At 64.7% G+C, this 19,891-nt stretch overlaps 2 protein-coding genes across 3 annotated transcripts; one reads left to right on the forward strand and one right to left on the reverse strand.

Moving 5' to 3' along the window:
- Positions 1-5,410: 5,410 nt before the first annotated feature.
- GSDMD (gasdermin D) lies at positions 5,411-10,350 on the forward strand. 2 transcript variants are annotated; one of them, XM_026488925.4, is made up of 11 exons: positions 5,411-6,049; positions 7,038-7,259; positions 7,420-7,612; positions 8,070-8,238; positions 8,330-8,432; positions 8,705-8,767; positions 9,066-9,122; positions 9,238-9,413; positions 9,498-9,639; positions 9,740-9,813; positions 9,984-10,350. In XM_026488925.4, exons 1-11 carry the CDS (start codon positions 5,755-5,757, stop codon positions 10,224-10,226), a joined length of 1,737 nt encoding a protein of 578 aa, XP_026344710.1. In that variant the 5' UTR covers positions 5,411-5,754; the 3' UTR covers positions 10,227-10,350. The 2 variants fall into 2 exon arrangements, with proteins under 2 accessions (XP_026344710.1, XP_026344711.1); XM_026488926.4 differs by lacking the exons at positions 9,238-9,413; positions 9,498-9,639.
- Positions 10,351-12,641: 2,291 nt separating this feature from the next.
- On the reverse strand, positions 12,642-19,845 carry MROH6 (maestro heat like repeat family member 6). Its single transcript, XM_026488910.3, has 14 exons — positions 17,798-19,845; positions 17,530-17,682; positions 17,229-17,383; positions 16,514-16,631; positions 16,137-16,321; positions 15,903-16,040; positions 15,673-15,787; positions 15,424-15,567; positions 15,178-15,351; positions 14,862-15,029; positions 14,491-14,610; positions 14,134-14,236; positions 13,956-14,021; positions 12,642-13,797 (listed from the first exon to the last, which is right to left on the reverse strand). The coding sequence occupies exons 1-14, from the start codon at positions 18,041-18,043 to the stop codon at positions 13,565-13,567; spliced, it is 2,118 nt and encodes a 705-aa protein (XP_026344695.1). The 5' UTR covers positions 18,044-19,845; the 3' UTR covers positions 12,642-13,564.
- Positions 19,846-19,891: the final 46 nt, after the last annotated feature.

Raw genomic sequence — 19,891 nt, forward strand, 5'->3', positions numbered from 1 at the left:
GAATGGAGAGTAAGTGCTTAGGGTTTCTGCTTGGAGCCGCGGAGAAGGTGTAGACAGAAATGATGATGACTGCAGTATTGTGAATGTACTTAACGCCACTGAATTGGACACTTAGAAATAGACAGAGGACAACTTAGATGTTGTGATTTTTTTTTACCGCAATAAGATGAAACAGACAAAACGTGTTTGCCACAGACCTGCACAATAGCCAGTGTTACGGAAAATTCTTCAGGCCGATGGGAGAAGATGTGACACGGAAACAAAGACATGAAGAGGGCACGAAGTGGGAAATTTGCTAGTAAATGTTGATTCTCCCTTCTTATCTCCTCCAAAAGAAATAGTTAACAGCAAAAATAGTGAGAATGTAAATAATCGCAATGATACCGTACCACCAGTGCTCACCGCAGCAGAGATGAGCACGGTCCTGCACCAGGATGACGCAAGCTCATGAAGCTTTGCGGTGGTGGCCACCCACGACCCGCCTCCCAGGTTAGCGCCTCAACCCCCCCAGGGGTGAGTGCTGCTGCACAGACAGCCATGCCCACTCTGAAGGCCTGTTCTGTACTGGTGGATGCCAGGCTGAGAAGACCAGCCGCACCGGCCGGCTCTGACACAGGGCAGAGCCCCAGCTGGGCGTCCCTCCCAACCCAGATGTCTTCGAGGAGAGACACAATCTATCTGGAACCATCTTTGCTTCCTGTGCCCTTTCTGGTCCCTCTGCAAGTACCACCGAGGCCTGTCAATCTTCTGTCCTACCCTCCTCCTCTCCCCCTGCCACTGCCCTGGCTGAACCCTGACTAGCTTTCCCTCTTCCTCTCCCACAAGCAGCTAGAGGAACCCTAGGAGGGAGGCCGTGTGGACAGGCTCAGGGTAACTTATCTATCAGGAGTGGTGTAAGGTCCTGAGGCCCTGGCAAAACTCTGAGGGCAGGGGAGGGGAGTTCTCAGAGAAGGCGTGAGATGGAATTTCCCACGAGGGATCTTGAAAAGTTGCCCTGTGCAACTTCTCTTGAGAGTCCTACAGCCATCACCTTGTGAACGAGTCAGGGTTGGCCGGATGGAGGATGGACAGCATGTGTCCAGTTATACCGCTGACCCTTCTGACGGTCAGCCATCAGCCAGACACGTGAGAGGACTCGTTGCCAGCTAACTCCACAGCTGGGAACCCAGGCAGCACCCGTGGAGCAGAGATGATCCATAGCAGCGATGTCCAGCCTAAATGGCATAAGTTAGGGCACCTCACGTATTTATGAGTAAATAAGCAGGTGCTGCTTACACCACTAAGGTTTGGGGTGATTTCTTACGCAGCACAAACCGAGACTCGTGAGTCTAGCACTGAGCCTGTTCTCTTCCGCGGCTGGGCAAGCTGTCCAGTCCTGGGGTGGTGGACAGGAGAGCCCAGCCACTTGCCAAGAGGATGCAGGGTTTGGAGATTTGTCTGCTAGGGTTGAGAAACCGTAAATAGGATGGAAGAGCTGTCACAGTTAACTTACTAAAACTGATCTTAACAGTTACATTCAAAACTCGTTGATTCCCACCAGATTGGCAAAAATGAAAACAAATCTGCCTTCGGCTGTTGGCCGGGAGGGGGCGTGGCTCGGGGGCGGAAACTCACGCTCCTTGCTCTGGACTTCGGCGAGCCTTTCTGAAGGGCAAATTGCAACGTGTGCCAAGACCCTGAGTACTTTTTGAGTAATTTCATTTTTAGGAATTCCCCTCAAATGACAGACAAAACACCAGACAAAAATATTTAGCCTGTTTATAGCTCTTTACAGCGTGCCAGGCCCTGCTCCGGTGTCAAGACGTCGGCACACTCCGCTCCCACAACAACGGTCTTCAGGGTCGCGGCCCATCTCTGGGCCTCCCCTGTCCTGCACATCCTGGGCCGGCTGCTGGGTGGCCATCTCCCCCCACAGCGCTTTCTTCTCGCTGACCACCCACACTCCCGGCAGCCTCTCTCTGCCGGTCCTCTCCCCCCACCCCAAGGTGCTCCTTCCCAGAGGGCTGCCCAGGTGCCGGGCTGGGGCAGCCGAAGGATTTCCACGACAGACGTTCAGCACACAAGCAAGCCTCGACAGTCAGACACCGTCCCTGCCGGAGTCCATTGTGAGGGACTTCTCTCTCTTCGCAGGGCTGTCTTCTCCCCAGCCCCTGGCGGCCCCTGCCTTCTCCCACACCCAGCTTCCCCTTTCCTCTCCACCCTGCAGCGCAGGCAGGCTTCTTGTTCCTGAGCTCCCCCCGGAGCACCCCACCCCAGCCACTTCCGCCCTGCCCCACAGCACAAAGCTACCCCCACAGGTGCACCAGCCCCTAAAGGGAATGCAGTGTAGGCATTCCAAACGCGCTTTTATCAGGAAATACGCACAAAATGTCCAATCTGTCCTGCATTATCTGCCTCCTCCTTCCACCCACCTAGCCTGCACACCCACCCCTTGGGGACCCTCCTGCCATCTCCTTCCCTCTGTGCAGGTGGGAGTCCTCAGGTGGGAACAGGTGTTTGGCAGGCTGGAACCGCTACCGCATGAATGCCCCCCACCTTTCATCCCAGAGGGAAGGGAGCAGCAAGTTACTGTGGAAGGCAACTGACCTCAGGGACCCTGTGGATCCCTGCTTCACCCCAGCATCACACCCCACGCCTAACCCTCACTAAAAAGCATGACCCGCAGGCTGTCTGAGCCAGATGCTTCTGGGAGAGAAGTGTTTCGGTCTACTGTTCCCTAAATCGCAGCATTCCCGCAAAGCTCTCAGGGACCACGACGGATGAATGTCACGAAGACCACCCTCCACGGGCCTACTACTGAGCAAACCTCAGTACCAGTGTCCGGCGCATACCTACTCCCCTCCTGCCCCAGCAATGCCTGGACTCCAGCCAGGAGCGCTTCTCCCAGCTGGGGCAGAGTGAGGGAGGCTCAGAAAAGCGGAAGCAAGAGCTAGGGGGCTGCTTCCTCCAGCAGAGGCCCCTTTGGGGTGGGACAGGCTTCTGAGCCCCCCCCCCCCCCGCCCAGCAGGCAGAAACCTCAGGGGACTGGAGAGATCCTAGCAGGCCCCAGGGCAGGGGACTCCAAAAGGAAGCAGCAGCCCCAGGGAGGGCGGGGGTGCCCCCCTGCCGCCCACAGCCCTCCTGACTCCTGGGGCGCCCCTGAGCCGAGACCACCCTGCTCTGGGGCTGACCCATCCCCCAGAGATGGCGGAACTGCTGGGCCCCAGCGTCCAGGGCTACCGACGGGGTGGCCGCTGTGGTGAGCGGGAGGGCTGCCCCGTGGGGGACTCAGTCCCCAGAAGATGGGACTTGGGTAGCGCTCTCTTGGCCCCGCAGCAGCAGCAGCCGGCACGGACGTCTCCAATCCTGACCTCGTCCGCTTTTCAGAGCAAGGGCTCCCTGCGGGCCCCGGAGGGCGGGACAGAGACGTGGGCGCAGGGCAGAAGGGGTGGCGGCAGGGGGAGCGGCAACGGCAGGAGGAAGGGGAGCCTGCCCCGGAGGGAGGCTGTGGAGGGCGTGGGCGCTGAGTGGGAAGCGGGATGGTCGCTGGAAGGGTCGGCACTGGGTGGAGCCGGCCCTGGGCTGCTGCACGGACCCCTCGCGGACCCTGCGGACCCTGGTGCCCCTGGCGCCTGCCCTGTGTGCCTGCCTCAGGGCACTTGCCCATCTCGTCCATGATGGGCCGCTCCCTCCAGAGCCCTTGGGTTACTCTGGGTTCTTAATGACCTGTGTCTTCGCCAGGGACTGGGCACCCCAGGGCAGGGTCTGCCCCCGGTTACCGCTGACCCGCTGGCTCCAGCCCCTCGGACCCACGGGGACGGGGCGGAGTCCCTGCTTGAAGCCAGCTTCCTCCACCTTGGGCGGCCCAGCCCGGCTGACCCCTCCAGGCGCACAGACCTTAGTGCCCTCCCTGGCTCCCAGTCTGGGGTCACAGCGTGCCTTCAGAGACATGTGTCCTCCCTAGCTGTGGACCCCCAGGGCTCACCCAGGCCGTGGCCAGGGCAGCTTTACCTACCTCAGTGTAGCACAGGGTGGGCTCGAGGGGGACATAATGTCGCCCCAGAGTTCCTGGGCCTCGAAATGTCCTGTTGGTCATACTTCGCCTCTTGAATGGGAGCCAGGGAGGGGATAGGGTGCAGGGCCAGCAGGCTGTCAGGCTGACCTCTGTCCTCTGACAAGACTCCGGAGCCCAGGGGAGAGGCACCGGGCTTGGCGAGTCCCTCTTGTTTTGGTTACTGCTGAAGAACTGAGCACGGAACAGGGAATTGCGGCAGCCACGCCTTGCCCCCCCCCCCCAGCCTGAGGTGTGGCGGCCCCAGGGAACTGCCTCAAGGCAGGTGGGCACCGTGTGCCACCATCTGCGCTTGCCGTGGCCAGCGTGGCGGGCGCGCTGCCCCTCCTGCCCTACGGATGGCTCCTGCCTGGCACGTCTGCCTCAGACCCGGGTCCCCAGGGGTGGCTGCGCTGGAGGAGAGAGGACCCCAGGAGGACAGCCTTGCAGCATCAGCAGCCATGGGCGTAGCATGGGCCTCGTGGCCTCCCCAACACATGCTCGCACACAACACACACAAACATGTACCGACACAAACACACGTGTGTAAGCACACGCATGTGCACGCACAAACAGCAATGCAACAAACACATATGAAGACCTATGCACAGGTACGCACACATGCGTGTGCGTGCTACACACGCCCATACACACGCCCATACACACGCCCAGCCCTCCTCAGGCTCTTGCAGCCTCCTGCTGCACCAGCAAGGGCACCCTCTTCACAGCAGCAGAGGGGCTCTGGGGCCGGGCTGGAGCTGGGGGCCCACAGCAAGCAGAGTCTGTGCCCACAGCCCCAGAGAGCCCTCAGGCCTGCACCCCAGGCTCCGGCATGGGGACAGACGCAGCCTCAGTGGCCTCGCAGACCCTGCCCCCCAGGGAGGGCTTATGCGGGAACCCAGTGAGTGAATGTGGTGGGGCCTTCAGGGTGTCTCAGGCCCGCCCAGAGGGGCCCTGGCGGGGGCTCCAGAGTGTCACGGGGCAGAGCCAGGCAGGAAGTGGTGGCGGAGGGGAGCGTGTGGGGCTCTTGCACTGTATGTGATTCTCCGCAACCCAGACAATAGGGGTGCTGAGGAGCTGGTGACGGCTGCAGATTTTCTCAATGACAGCTTTACTGATATTCACATATCAGACAACGCTCCCACGTAAAGTGGAAAACCCCACAGGCTTCAGCATGTCCAGAGTCAGGACACCAGCAGCAGAACTCGTTCTGGGGCATTTTGTCACCTCGGAAGAAACCATGTACCTGTTAGCTGTCACCCCGCCCCCGCTGCCCCGGCAGCCACTCTGCTTTCTGTCTCTACGGACTGCCTGCTTTTCAGGCTCATTCGGTCACAGGGCGTCAGCACTTCCTCCTTTCCGCCGGCTGATGACCCTAGGTCTTCCAGTGGACGGATGTCACGTGCCCTTTACTCAGCTGATGGACATTTGGGTTGTTTCTACATCTTGTTTTTCTTTGCAAATAATGCTGTTTGTACATTCGGGGCAGGTTTTTGTACGAACATATGGTTTCTTTTCTTTTGAGTGCAGCTAGGAGGGGAGTGGGTGAGGCTGGGGGTGGCTCTCCAGGGACCCTGCAAGGGTTCGGTCCCCCCCAGCACCGGTGGGCTCTGTCACAGCCGCCCGCGGGCATGCTTGGGTTCGCAGCGTTCAGCTGGTGAACGATGTGAACATCCTGGCAGTGCTTGCGGGCTGTCTGCACATTCTCTCTGGAGAACTGTCTGATGGACTCGAGCCGTAAGAAGGAAGCCGCAGGGAGTGCCGCCAGCTGGAGGGGGAGGCTGTGGGCGCGGTGGCTCGTCCCACTCCGGGCGGGCAGAGGGCCCCACGGGGTGTGCGGGCTGGGGCGTTCCCAGGAGTGCCGGCTGGCCAGCGTCACTAAACCGGAGTTTCACTTTTGGGTGTGGGCACCCGGCAGCGGGGCGCCTGCTCGGAGACGTCCGGCAGAGCAGCACAACTCGGGTCTGCAGGGCAGACTTGCTTCCCGTCGTGGGCCCGGAACCTGGGGCGACCATCACGGTGAGCTGCACCCCGCGCCCAATGCCGTTCCCCACTGCCTGGTGGTGGGGAGCTCGCGCTGAGTGGGGACCACCTGGTCCCAGCACCTTCCCAGGACTCCCCACAATCCCAGACCAGCTTAGGGAAGCCCATCTGGGTTTGGGCTTGACTCTGGGGGGCCCTTCCGGGGACGCCTTGGCCCGCTCCGAATTTTGACCAGCACCGAGGCTCAGAGGTTTCCTAGTGACCGGAGTGGCTGGGCAAGGCCGGCTCCTCTGCCTGGGGCCCAGGCCTCCTGGGTCCTGGGTCAGGCCTGCTTTGGCCTCTGGTCCTTGAAGCCTCAGCCTTGGACTGGTGGCTCGTGGAACTCTGGGCACAGAAAAAGCCCTAGAGGACGTACCTGGAAGCTGGGGACACTGTGGCTGGGCCTTACTGTGGGCCCCTTGCCAAGTCCCCAGAATCTTGGTGGTTCCTGCTTCTTCTCCTGCCCTCTGAACACCTCAGCCAGGGAGACAGCAGCTACAGCGTTGGCCTGGGGGTCCCCCTGAGGCCCCTGGCTTGCCCTGCCCTCCACTGGGGGCTGCTTTTCCTGAGTGGTGCTAAGCCTTGTTGGGCTGACGAAGTGACAAAGGTCTCTGTGGGTGGCTGAGGGCTGCCCCGCCCTGCCCCCCCCCACCTGCAAGCACTGAGAGTCCCAGGGCTTCCTTGGGCTTCCTGTGGGCACTCTGGCCATGGTACAGAGGGGGTGAGCAGCCTGAGTCCCACTGAGGGCTGCGAATGCCATCCCAGCCTAGACGTGCTCACCAGCCCCGTGCAGGGACAGTGGGGTGGGTGCGCTGAGCCTCGATCAGGAGCAGACGCTTTCTGCCTGTCAGAGCATCCCAGGACTGGCCTCTGGAGGGAAAGAGCTCCCTGCCGTTGGAGGCATCCAAGCAGCGACTGTTGCCCCCTCTCCCTGCCCCCTCTTCTAGCCCTGAGGGCAGTGTGGCTGACCCATGTGTCTCCTCAGGAGCAATGGCTTCTGCCTTTGAGGGTGTGATCAGAAGTGTGGTCCGGGAGCTGGACCACGGCGGCGACCTCATCCCTGTGGACAGCCTGCAGAGCTCCACCAGCTTCCAGCCCTACTGCTTGCTGGGCAGGAAGCTCTCGCGGTCGTGGTTCTGGAAACCCCGCTACAAGTGCATCAACCTGTCCATCAGGGACATTCTGGAGCCTGATGCCCCAGAGCCAGGTACCCCGCCTGCTGGGAGGGAGGGAACTGGCCAGCCCGCTGCCTGCTCTGGGCCTCTGCGCTCTCTGCTTTCAAAGGACAGACCTTTGGAAAGGCCCACTGCCCAGGTGGGACAGGTGGCGGGCGGGAGGATGGGGCCTCAGCTCTGGTCTGGCTCTAGCCGTAAAGCAGAGCGCGCCCATCCACGTCTACGACTCCATGGACGGGGAGCTGCAGGGCAGCGGTGAGGTGGCAGCCCCAGGGCAGGGGAGGCTCGCAGGCGGGGCAGCGGTGTTCGATAACTTCAGCATCTCCATGAATGTGCGCACACTGCGAGTGGACCCCAACATCTGGGACGCTATGAAGAAAGAGAGGTGAGCCCCAAGGGTCACAACCCCGGGGCGTCAGGAGTCACAGGTGCCTGTCCAGGCCAAGGGTCAGCACAGCGGCGGGGGGTGGGGGCAGTCCCCAGAGACATGATGAGCCTGGCAGGGGGCAAGGAGGCCGCAGAGGTAATGGGGGCCTGCGTCCCGGGGCCCAGGGTGGAGCAGAGCAGACACAGGACGGGAGAGGAGGACCATTAGTTCAGGGCAGAGATTTGTAATTTGCACCCAGGGAGGAGCAGCTAGGTAAGCAGCGGCCGAGGGTGTGGGCGTCTCCAGGGGTCTGCGGGCGTCCACTTAGCACCCCTGGATCTTGTCCCTCCCCCCACCGTGGCCCACCCCCACGAACACTGGTGGGAATCCTGCGTCAGGCCCCCCAGCAGCGCGGCCCGGGGCTGGGGGGTGCAGGACACGCCCCCTCAGCTTCCAGGCCAACCACCCGCCACAGGCGCCTGCGGCAGCCAGAACACAAGGTCCTACAGCAGCTGCGGAACTGTGGGAACGACGTGTTCGTGGTGACAGAGGTGCTGCAGACGCAGAAGGAGGTGAAGGTCACCCGCACCCAGAAGCAGGAGGGCTCTGGCCAGTTTGCGCTGCCTGGAGCCTTATCTGTCCAGGTGTGTGGCAGGGGCGGGACCCCCACACCAGCACCCAGCCTACCCAGCCCCACAGCCCAGAACTCGCCCTGAGCCCACCGCCGTCCCTCAGGGCCAAGGCCAGGGCCACCGGAGCCGGAAGAAGACAGTCACCATCCCCTCAGGCAGCACCCTTGCCTTCCAGGTGGCCCAGCTGCTTATCGACTCTGACTGGGGTGAGCTGGGGTTGGGGTGCGTCCTGGTGCCCAGGCTCCATGGCGGAGAGGCGGGCAAGCCCAGGGAGGGCTGCCGGCTGGCTGGGGATGCTGGGGGTGCCACAGGCGTCAGGCCGCACAGCCTGCTGGGTGGCTGAGGAGCCCGTGCTCTGGCATGTGAGGAGGTGGGGCGCACGGAGCCAATGGCGCAGGGTGGCCCCAGGGCACGGTGAGGGACAGGCCGGGGTCACTGGACGACCTGCCACCCGTCTCTGCTCTCACCTGGCTGCCAGATGTCCTTCTCTTCTGGGACAAGAAGCACAAGAAGCCGAGGACCTTCGGGCTGCCCAAGGCAGGTGAGCCCTGTGGACCTCCTCCCCAGACGGGGCCCTTCTGTGCGGCCCTGCTCTGCCGGGAGGCTCCTGGGGACCGGGACCGGGCGCTGGAGTCAACACACACACACACACACACACACACACACACACACACACACACACAGAGGCAGGGCAGGCGGGTAGGCTATAAGACAACACTGCCACCGGCCTGGCCCAGCCTCGCCCCTGCCCCGGGATGCCCCTGTTGCGGTGGTGGTAAGGGACTATGAGGCGAGGCCCGGGGCCTGCTCCCCGCCCTGACACACCCTGCCCCGCCCAGGCCACCAGCTTACAGGCGGCCAGTCGCTGCTCTCCAAATGCCTCAAGATAGAGTCAGGTCAGTACCTTCTCGATCACCCTTGGAACCTGGGCGGGCGCCCCTTTCTGCCCCCTGGGAGTCTGCCCTTCCCAACCAGAGCTCTCCAGGGTCAGTCCCAGTCCTCTCCCCGCAGACGGGTTTGCTGAGAACTGGTCAGCAGTCACGGGAGACTTCCAGGGCCTGCAGGCAGAGGTGGGGGCCCAGGCCCAGATCCTGCAGAGCTTGTCCAGGGAGCTGTGCGGGCGGCTGCTGGCAGGCCTGGGGCAGGTTCTACGGGAAGAGTCAGCCCTGCAAACCCTGGAGGATGTGGTGAGCAGCCCGGGGGAGCGGGCCACGGGGACGGGGCCTGCGCCCAGGCCCCTCGGACTCACCGGCCCCTCCACGTGTCCCCAGCTGGAACAGGGCCTGCGCTGTGGGTCGGTGGCCCCCCTGGACGGTCCGGTGGGGGCCCTCCTTGAGTGCCTGGTGCATAGTTCCAGACAGCTGGAAGAGCAGCTGGCTCTCCCTGTCCTCTACCTGGTGGAAGCATTGGCTGGTGAGAGGCTCCTGGGGCAGGCCAGGTGGGGTCAGGGCTATGGGCTTGTCCAGAGGTATGGGCCTTCTGGAACCTCCTCTTAGCCGAAGTCTCCCCCCAGTGCTGAGTGAGACCCAGCATGGGCTGCTCACGGAGATGCTGGAGACAGCAGACCGGTCCAGGCAGTTCGAGCTGGTAAGAGAGCTCGGGATGCAGGTTGCAGGGGAAGGGGCCGGGCCTGTGGTGTGGGGCCCCAGGTGCCCCTAGGATGGAGTGATGCGGGCGGGTGCTGGATGCTGGGGGGGGGAGGCAGAGGAAGAGCAGCTCACTGACAATCTCCCACATCTCCCACCCCGTCCTGGCAGGTGCGGAGCGTTTTGGAGCAGAGCACCCCCTGGCGGGAGCGCAGAGCTGTGTCCCTGCCGCAAGGACTCCTGGAGAGCAGCTGGGGCCCAGAGGCACCTGCCTGGGTCCTGCTGGAGGAATGCGGCCTGGAGGTGCAGGCGGACGCTCCCCAGGTGTGCTGGGAGCCAGAGGCCCGGGGCCGCACGTGTGCACTCTACGCCTGCCTGACGCTGCTGCTAGGCCTGAGCCGGGACTGCTGCTAGGGCTGAGCTGGCCCTGCTCCCCAGCCGCCAACCGTGCTAGGCCAGGAGCCCCGCCCAGCCTGTGGCCAGCTCATCCTGGGGCTGGGAGTTGGGGAAAGTCAATACACGTGATGTACAAAAGAAATGTGGCTCACCGAGTTTTTGAGGGGGCCCCAGAGCTGGGTAGGGAGCAGAGGTGGGGGCTGAGCACAGGTGTCTCCTCCGTGGTCTCCCTGCTGTTGTGCCATGGGGCTAAGGGGGCCTGCCCCGGATGGGGACATGGCCGCTCTGGAGTGACCGGCCCTGTGGCTGGGCCCCCAGCCCCTCCCCCACGTGCTGGGCTGTGAGAGAGCAGGGCAGAGCGACTTGACCTGGACGGGTCTGGGGCTGCCTCAGGGAACTTGAGAACGAGCTGCGACTGCAGCCCGGGTGCGGACGGGACCAGAGCAGGTGTGGCCGAAGCACGCAGACCTGTCCTCCCGCGGCTGCGCGTGGAGACCTCATCTGAACACATCTGCTCAAAGGGAAGAGCATCCCTGGATGCGGGGCCGCCTGGCCCCCAAGCTGCAGATCCCTGGGCGTTCAGCGGGCCTCGGCCCCCATGGCAGAGGCGGCCCCGGGAGTAGGCACAGGCGGTAGCTGATGCGGCCTCCTCTCCAGGGATGTGTACGGCCAGGAAATCTGCCTCTCCTTGGTGGGGACCGCAGTCAGCCTTCTGCCGTGTGCAGGAAGGTGGAGGAAGGGGCGGTTCAGTCATGGCCGGCCGCTGACAGGAGGCTTCTAGACTCACTGAAAAGGAGGGACGGTAGGTTTGGCAGGAGCTAGGACATTAACCCCTGAGAATATCTAGCATCCCAGCCCTAAAGCGAAATTAATATTAGAACTGCACCCCAAACGACTCGATCCAGGTTACACACCGCGGGAAGCAGCTCGATGCCCCTCAGGCCCGTCTGGCTTCTCCAGGGCCCACACTTCTCTTTGGGGAACCCCTATCAGGGGCACATAAAAGGGAAACCAAGGTGAACGAGCAGGACTGGAACAGCCCTGGTCTTAGGAAGTGTTCATCAAGCGGAAGCCCCTGGGCTCTGGGATCCCCCTTGAGGCCGGGGAGAAGGCGGGTCCCGGGCGGCCACACCAAGCCCCAGCTGCGGCGTGGGACCGTTGGTCCTCACGTTCCAAGGCCACCACTGCCCTGAGAGTATCTGAGCACTGAGACCAGGGCAGCAGGACCTCACCTGGAAGTGTGGTCCAACCCTAGCAGCAAGTTGGCGGGCCCTCTGCAGGCAGACCCCCCCAGGCTGGACACACACGCATAGGGCCGTGGCATCGCCATGGGGCGGGACAGCCCAGCAGAGAAGTCCCTGGGAAGACTCACACTCCCAGGGCCCAGCCACCGTCTGGGCCTTTGGGCCACGTGGACTCTGGTGAACCCACACCCGGCGGGCAGGGAGGCGAGTGGGGCTTGCAGGCACTGGGGGCATAGCAAGGTAGGGGTGGACGCGTGAGCACGAGCAGATGCATCGTGCAAGAGACGGCCTGCACTTCTGCTAACGGGGGCTGTGGGCACCACGGAGGTGCGGTGAGAAGGGGCCGCGTGCTGCCTGCCGAGCCGTCATCCGAGCCTGGGCCCACTTTCGAGAGGGGTCACTGCCCAGTCTGCTCTTCTCGGTGGCAGAAGCGGGCAGCGGACGCTCAGCCCAGGTTCCGGTTCCCGGGCTACAGCCGTGGGGAGGCCCGGCTTGCTTCTGCCCTCAGGGGCCATCACGGTGGGGGGCGGGAGGCCCGGGCTTGGCCCAGCCTCGGGCCCAGACCAAATCAGGGGCTCTGAGGACACTCCCTGCACAGGCCAGCTGCCTCCGAGGAAACTGAAGAGGGAGACCCAGCCCTGCACAGCGCCCCCAGCCTGGGAGCTGCAGTCCTCCCGGGGCGGGGGGTGTCTGGCTTGAGAGCCCCCAGGCCAGCATGGCCTCCGGACACCCCAAGCAATCCTTGGCTTCCCCCGCCCATCCTTCTCTGGGAGTCTGAGGGCCTCCTGCCTGTCCAGAGTGTCCGCGGTACATTTCTTGTAGCTTCATCTTGTTTTGGCACCTGCTCTGGAGGGTCTAAAGGAATGCACCATGCCCCTGGTTCCGCACAGACCCGTGCCCTTGGCCTGACCCTGCCTGGGCCTAGAGAAACCTCACCTCCTTCCTGCCTCAGCTCTGGAGCTTTCTCTTGGTCTCAGGCGATGCCCTGCCTGACCCTGGCCATAAACCTGGACCCTGAACCAGCCGGGCTCTAACCCTCCGGCAGGCTGACCCTTACTCCTGTCTACACACTGCCTTATCTATGACCCCAACCTGAGCCGGATGTCGGACCAGGCCAAGGTCGTCAGGACTCCACCCTTGGCCCAGACCCAGTCCCCAGACACACGCCAGACCTTTTAATACCCCTGTGTTTATTTTAAACACTTTCCACAGGGGGGGGCCCAGACTGGGGGGCTGGACCCAGCCCCGCAAGAGGCTGTGTGAGCCAAGGCTCTCTGAGGAGATGGCTGTGGGGCTGGGCCCTGAAAGGCAAGAGAACATTTCAAGGCAGGCGTTGTGGGTAGAGGCAGCCAGGGCCCAGCCAGGCTCGGCCACAGCCCCCACAGAGGCTCCCGCCCGGCATGTGCGGTCATGCTGTCCTCGTTTGAGCCCAAGCAGGGTGCTGGAGAGCCGGCTGAGGGCTCAGTCTGTGGGCGCAGATGGTGGCACTCCACACCGGGGGCACAGGAACCATCCCAAGCCGCCAGTGGGGAAACCTGGAGAAGGCTCAAGTGAGGTCTGACACGAGGCACAGGAATGGGTGTGGGGGGAGTGGGGACAGGCCAGCAAGGAGTGGGACACGCGATGGGGGACTTCAGGCTGCTGGGGAGGAGAGCCCAGACCGGGCGGGGAAGCTGAGCCAGGTTGTGTGCAAAGACCAGGAAGCAGGCACCCTATCATGGGGCCAGCTCACAGGGTCGGGCCAGTCTCTCGGTGTCCCCACCCGACCCCAGCTCGGGAGGCCAGGTGTCATCCAGGCTGGGGCGGGGCACACTCCAGGGAGCTGGGAGAACAACAGGCCTGAGTGGGGACAGAGGGGCCATGGGTGCAAGAGGCAAGGGGGCTGCCGAGGGCAAGATGGTGCTCGGACAGAAGGCACCGCTGTCCTAGGTCACATGGCTGTCGTGGCAGCGCGTTCCTAGAGAGAGAGGGTTTGTACGCATCCAGTACCAGGCCTGGGGGGCCCTCACGCAGAGCCGCTTCTGCACACCTGCCCCTGCCAGGACTGGCCACAGAGCAGTATACGGCCGGACTCAGACCACAGGCACCCTCCGGGCTAGCTGGGGGTCAGGCTCAGCCAGGTCCCAAGCTGCCCCAGCGGCCTATGAAGCTCCGGGGCTGGAACGGGCTGTTGGCATAGACTGGTGGGGGCCTGCTGGGCCAGGTGTGGTGCCGGAGGCCTGGGCGGAGGAGACGCAGGCTGCGGGGCGGGGCCCGTGCGCCGGCCAGCAGAGCCACCTGTCCGGCGGACACGTGAGCCGCGGCGACCACAGCGGGCTCTGGGTCACTCTGCAGCTGCCCCAGGTCTGCAGGGATAGGGCAGCTCAGGCAGGGTCGGAGGGCTCTCAGAACCACGACGTAACCCAGGTCCCTGGCCCTCCACCTACCCATTCCCATCCACTCCGTCCTAGCACCCCCGGCCTCTCCAGGCCCCCACACCCTGGTGAGCGAGCCGGGTCCTTACCCTGGAACAGGGAGTCCAGCAGGTCCTGGTTGACACGGCCGGGGCTGGTGTGATGGACGAGGAAGCCTGGACCAAGACATGCCTGTGAGCGCTGGCCCCAGGCCCCCATTGGGGAAGAGCTGGTCCAGCTCCCAGAGCTCTCTCTGAGTTCGAGGGACAGACAGCAGGACCACCTCACCTAGGAGCACGGCAGCTGCCCAGCGCAAGCGGTACTGTGGGCTCCGCAGGTAGCCCTGGCTCTGGCTCAGGAAGCTGGGGACGTGACTTGGGTACTGCTGAACCTGGGGCAGACGGGTTCATGGCAGTACAGGAGGGCCTGTCCCACATGGAGAGGGGGCGGCAGACATGAGCCCAGGGCCTGGGGTCCCCCTCCCCCGCCCTGCTGCAAGGCACCAGGACTGGAGGTCTTAGATCTGCCACAACCTCGGCTGGGAGAGTGAGAAGACTCCGTTCTGGGGGGAGTGCCCTGGTGTATACTGGACCAAGTAGGCAGCTGACCACACCCCATCACTGCCACCGTCCTCCCTCTACTGACCAGGCAGTGGCAGATGCGGCTTAGGGCGTCAGGGCTGTCATAGTGGGCCACAGTGACCATGTCCTCCAGCAGGCCCCAACGCAAGGCCTGGTCACAGCGGGCCAGGGTCCACTCTGAACTCTAGGACAAGGGAAGGGAACAGGGTTAGGGTCCAGAAAGTGGCAAGAGGTAGCTGGGGTGTGGCCGGGATAGGGATGGAGAAGCCCAGGGCAAGTGGTCCAGGAAAGACCAGGAACCCCGGGAGCCCTTGACACTCGCACCCGAGGTCCTTGCAGAAATTCCTGATCTATGTAATCTTAGGGGGTGTGCAGGGTGGGGATGGGTAGGGCTGGATGGGGACAGCAGTGGGACAGTCTTGGGGGGCAGCTGACCTCAGCAGCATCCCGGCTGGGATCTTGCAGGCGCAACAGCAAAGGGATGAGGCTCTGGAGCACCAGCTTCCGCAGGGGGCGGCGGAGCCCCACCCGGAGCCCACCCTGGCCCCGCCGCACCAGCGTCCCGAGAAGCCCGAAGGCCGAGGCGCGGACCGAGTCCCTGGCCTGCGTGCGAGGGCGCGGTCAGGGCAGACCGAGAACTGGGAGAGTCTGGGGAGGGCTGCAGTCTGGACGGTGATGGGGGGGGTGGGGCTGGGCGGGGAGGGACGGGTCGGAATGGGGGGGGTAGGCAGACCGGAGGGGCGGAGCTTACGTCGTCCAGCAGCCGCGGGAGGCGCTGCCCCAGCTCGGTGCTCAGGAGCCGCACGGGCGCCCGAGGCCGCAGCAGGAGCCTCCGCAGCGCGCCCAGCGCGGCCTCCACGAGCCTCGCGTCGCCCTCGCCCAGAGCCCCCAGGAGCGTGGGCAGCAGCGTGCTCACATGCCGCACCTGCGGGGCAGCGACTGGTGGGCGGCCCCTCGCGCCCCGGCCCAGCCCCTGCCCCCCAGCCCTGTCCCTCACCTTCCCATGGCTCAGGGCGAGGTGCCCGAGGCCCAGCAGACCCAGCCAGCGCACCGTGGGCTCGGGGTCGCCCTGCCAGGCCCGGAGCCGCTCCAGGATGACCTCCTCCCGCAAGAGCCGTGCTGTGGGCCGACTCTGCAACAGCTGAGAGGGGCCCCAGGGTCAGCAGGCTCGAGGCCCCCATCCGGGGGCGCGGCTTAGGGGCCAGGTGGGTGGCGCCCGCCACCACCCAGGCGGAAGCAGGCTCACCCCGGTGAAGAAGGCCATGGCCGTGAGGCGCTGCGTGTCGTCGGGGCTGCGCAGCCAGGGCAACAAGTTCCCAAACAGGCCGCGCAGGTGGTGGTCCGCGTGGGCCACCATGGCACTGGGATGGGGCACAAATGGGGATCCTCAACCTCCTCTTACTGCCTCACCCTTCCAGAAGCCTCTGCCAGACCAGCCTCCTGCCCCTGCCTCTTCCCCAGCCGCCCCGCCAGCACCTGGCCAGCAGCAGGACGCCTTCCAGGTGGGTGTGGGCTCCCACCAGCCTCCTCCAGCCTCCAGCCTGCTCCATGCATGTGACCACCATGCGGCCGCCGTCCCCGGTAAGCAAGGCCTTCAGGGCCTCCACGGCGCAGCTGGAGGTGGGGGCAGGCAGCAGGTGGGTCGGGAGAGCTGGGGGCTGGGAGGGAACGGGCCCTAGCCCTCTCTTCCCTCTGGGGTGGGCCCCTCACCTGGCGTGGCTGTGTGGTGGCCCTCGGTGCGAGGGGCCCCACACCTTCAGGGCGTCAGGGGAGTGCACCCGCTGTGCCAGCCGGTGTAGCCGTGTGACCAGCACGAGCAGGAGGTGTGGGTAGAAGCCCCGAGTGGCACCCACGCAGCCCGACACAGTCAGCATCTCCCCAAGGGCCCGAGTGGCCTGCGGAAGAAGAGGCCGGTCAGGCTCTGGGCACTGCGGACAGAGAGCCGGGACAGGGCCTCGGACACTTGAGGGACGGGTTGAATGCGTCGGACCCCGGTGAGAACCTGCTGCCCCCCACGCCCCTAGGGCCAGACTCTCCGACCCCCTCGGCCCCAGGGGCGGCCCCCGCGGCACCGGCTCGTCACCCACCGCCAACGCCTCCAGCTCGGGCCCGGCTTCATCCTTCAGTGCCCACAGCAGCTGGACCAGCACCTGCCCATTCACACGCGGATTTCGGCTCAGGCTGCGCCACAGCTCAGCGGCCGCCCTGGGGGTAGGAGCACCTGAGACAGGGTCCGACATGGGGGGTCCCCGGGCCAGGGTCGGAGGTGGCCACGAGGACTCCAGCATGCAAAGGGTCGGTCGACCATCCCCCGGCTCTCCACCCGCTAACCCCAGAGCAACAGAGCGCTTGCTGTCTGCGTGGACGACGCGCCGCTGCCGGGCGGGGGTCGCTCCGGGCTCGGCGGGGCTGGCAGCAGCGCAACAAGCTGGCGTTAGACACAGTCACGTACGGAGCGAAACCAGAGATCCCTTCCCCTGCACACTGACCAAAGAGCCAGGGGCGCTGGGGAGAAGCAGGCACCCGGCTCCCTCGCCCCACCTCGGAGCCCCAGGCGGGGCTTTCCGGTGTGACCTGGAGGGAGAAGGCAGGCCCCCCAGCCAGGAGCCCAGCACCAGGACCCTGAGGCGTGAGCAGCGGGGAGTGCATGGAGGACCGGAGTTAAGCGGAGGGAATTCAGAGGCTCTGCCCCCTCCACAACCCGCCCCACCAGGGCTAGACTCCACCGCCAATCAGGAAGGGGGAAGGAAGCTGCGTGGGGGCCTCAGGGATGTGGCTGCTGGCGCAGGCGAGGCAGGTTACCGGTCCGGGGGCAGCGAGCTTGGTAGCAGCGCCCACACCACTTCCCGCGCGTGCTCCAGGGCCAGCGCGCTCAGCACGCGGAGGGCTGCCCGCCGCGGCCTCCCTTCGGCCAGGCTGGGCACCTGTGCCAGCAGCCCACGCACCAAGGCGTGCACCTGGCAGGGGGAGCAGACGTCAGGACATATCACTCCGCACCCCCCCCCCGCCCCGGGGCAGGCGCGGCCTGAGGCTTGTGTGTTCCTCGGGCTGCTCGCTCTGATCCCCCAACAGCAGGAGCTCGGGGGCAGGGGGGGGGACTCACCTGGTCCTCCAGATGCTGCCCCCGGGCCTCCAGAGCGGAGGACAGCGTGAGCGCTGTGGCCTGCGTCCCCGCAAAGCCAGCCTCCTCCAGGCAGGCAGCCGTGTACACCGCCAGGTCCGCAAGGGCCCCCTCCTCCCAGGAGCTCTGGGGGTTCTAGGGCAGGGTGGGTGCGTAGTACAAAGTCCCCTTGCCTCTCCCAGCTGTCTTCCCCAGCACCCCCCAACTTCCTCCATGTGGTCCCCTCAGCTTCCCTCCCCTCCCCACTCACCTGATAGGGTCCCTCAGGGGCCAGCTCTGTCCTGCTGGGCAGGGAGCAGGTCTCACCACCAACGGTGGGGACGGCGGCTGCACTCTTAGGCTCCACCTCGGGTTCAAGCCCATGTTCCGGCTGAGGGCCGATGGAAGAGCGACCCGGAGTCTGCCCCTGGTTGGCCCGGATCCCTTCAGCCAGAGCCGTCAGGGTCAGAGCCCCCACAGGGCCCCCGCGGGCCCGGCCCCACACCCCCCAAGCCATGGCCACCGCACGCCCCGAGCTGCGCAGCAGGATCCAGCCGCAGCACCTGCCCCTGGTTCTCCGGGGAGGTCGTGCCCAGGCCTGACCTAGAAGCTGGCCCCGGGTAGGCAGGACCAGGGACAGGCGTGGTGGCGCATGCGTGTGCGCTCATGCTCTTCCTGTGTAGGGGTGGGGCCGTCCCACACAGGCACCCCCCGGTGTGCGCATCAGGGGCCTGGGAAGGGCCCTCCTGCCCTTGCTGCCGGCAGTGAGTTGCCAGCCTGAAGCTGGAGCGTGTGGGGTCTGGCTCTGCCCACCAGGGCCCTGGGGAAGGGATGAGAGCCCTGGGATGGTAGGTGTGCAAGAAGAGGGGGAGAAGGGCCCTTCACCCTGACATCCAACCCCTCTGGGCAAGGAGGCCCCGGGCAGCTGTGGACAGCCCTGAGGAGACCCCAGCAGGGTCCAGGGTCCAGAAGTCAGGGCTCAACCCTGAGCTAAGGCCCTGCCTGATTCGGCCCTAAAGAAGCAGTTGGGTCCAGGCAGGGCCTGGGGTCAGGAGCTAGGCTGTCCCCACTGCATGCCGACCCAGCCAGACATCTTGGGGATGAGGAAGGTTGAGAAAGGTGTCACCGCCTCTAAGCTCAGGCAGGCCTGGGGTGGAGCAGAGGCGAGAGGAGTGCCCCCGCTGCCACCCAGGTGCCCTTATAGGGGCCTGCTATCGTTGGGGTGGGCCTTCTGGGTCCTGGCCCGTTCTGAGGTGCTCCCTCCACCCAACACTGGACCACAAGGTTCCTGGGTCCTGGCAGGGAGGAAGTGTGCAGCTGAGAAGTGGTGATCTGGGGGTACCTGGGGCCTGGTGAACTCTGCCATGTGGGTGTTTGTGAGTCTGTATCTCCCCAAGCCTTATGCTCCCTAGGGCTCGCCTGACCAGGCCTCTGCCCCAAATTCTGTCACCCTCACCCAGTGACACGGGGCACTGCCCAGCCTAACTAAGCCCTAGGATCCAGAAGAGCCAGTCTGGCCAGATACTTGAAGAGGCAGAAGTGTTTTGGGAAGCACCCCAGGAAGCCAGCACCCCTCCACACCCTTGCCTGCCTTTGCCTCCTTGTGCTGCCTGGATCCAAGAGGCCCAGCCCCCCTGCCCCATGTCCCACAGAGCCGAGAACATCTCTCCCGGATGGTTTCTGTGGAACCCGAGTCGCCAAAGCCAGTGGAAACCTGAGTGACTAGCTTTGTCCGCACAGAGGCAGGACCAGCCCAGCACCGTTAATTTCTCCACTGGCCCCTGAACCTTCCCCTCCCTTTGTAAGGCTCCTGGATCAGGAGCTGGCTTCCCCCAAGGCCCAGGCCTGGCTGACCCCATGACTGATGGCAGAAACCGTGAGCACAGCGCCCCCCAGTGGCAGAGTCCTACAGGGCTGGCGGCCCCAGTGGCCAGGGACACCGGGGCTTCTCTTTGGCTTGTCAAGCTTGAAGTGTCCCACTGACCCCTCGGGGCAATGCCCTTGGTGGCTGTGGGAGTCTGGGGCCATGCTTGGATACAGGAAATCCCCAAGACCCTCCCTCTGGTACCTTATCCCCACCCCGTGGCTCCCCCTCCCTAGCCTCCTGCAGTAATTCCACCAACTCCTAGGTGGGCACTAGACGCCTCCCTTTCTCCATAGCCCTGTCCCCTCCAGCCTCAGCTCTGGCCCCGCAGTCCAGCTGCACGAGCCTCCGACTGCCAGCCTTGGCTTAGCACCTGGCCACCCTCAGACCCCAGCACAGGGCAGCCTCCCTACTCGGGCAGAGCCTGGGCCTCTCCTGGGAACATGAACCCAGGCTCTGACCCCTAAGTCCCGCCCACCCTTGGAGGCCCTGGGGGGTCAA

Source organism: Ursus arctos, unplaced genomic scaffold, assembly GCF_023065955.2.
Source record: "Ursus arctos isolate Adak ecotype North America unplaced genomic scaffold, UrsArc2.0 scaffold_6, whole genome shotgun sequence".
Taxonomy (NCBI): domain Eukaryota; kingdom Metazoa; phylum Chordata; class Mammalia; order Carnivora; family Ursidae; genus Ursus; species Ursus arctos.

Excerpts from the sequence above, each read along its gene's own strand:
- GSDMD (XM_026488925.4), top strand. The coding sequence starts at position 5,755 with ATGGACTCGAGCCGTAAGAAGGAAGCCGCAGGGAGTGCCGCCAGCTGG. Across the intron at positions 8,239-8,329 it reads CTGGAGCCTTATCTGTCCAG|GGCCAAGGCCAGGGCCACCG; the intron begins GTGTGTGGCAGG and ends GCCGTCCCTCAG. Across the intron at positions 8,433-8,704 it reads GCTTATCGACTCTGACTGGG|ATGTCCTTCTCTTCTGGGAC; the intron begins GTGAGCTGGGGT and ends CCTGGCTGCCAG.
- MROH6 (XM_026488910.3), bottom strand. The coding sequence starts at position 18,043 with ATGGCTTGGGGGGTGTGGGGCCGGGCCCGCGGGGGCCCTGTGGGGGCT. Across the intron at positions 15,568-15,672 it reads CCATGGCCTTCTTCACCGGG|CTGTTGCAGAGTCGGCCCAC; the intron begins GTGAGCCTGCTT and ends GGCCCCTCTCAG. Across the intron at positions 15,352-15,423 it reads TCGCCCTGAGCCATGGGAAG|GTGCGGCATGTGAGCACGCT; the intron begins GTGAGGGACAGG and ends GCTGCCCCGCAG.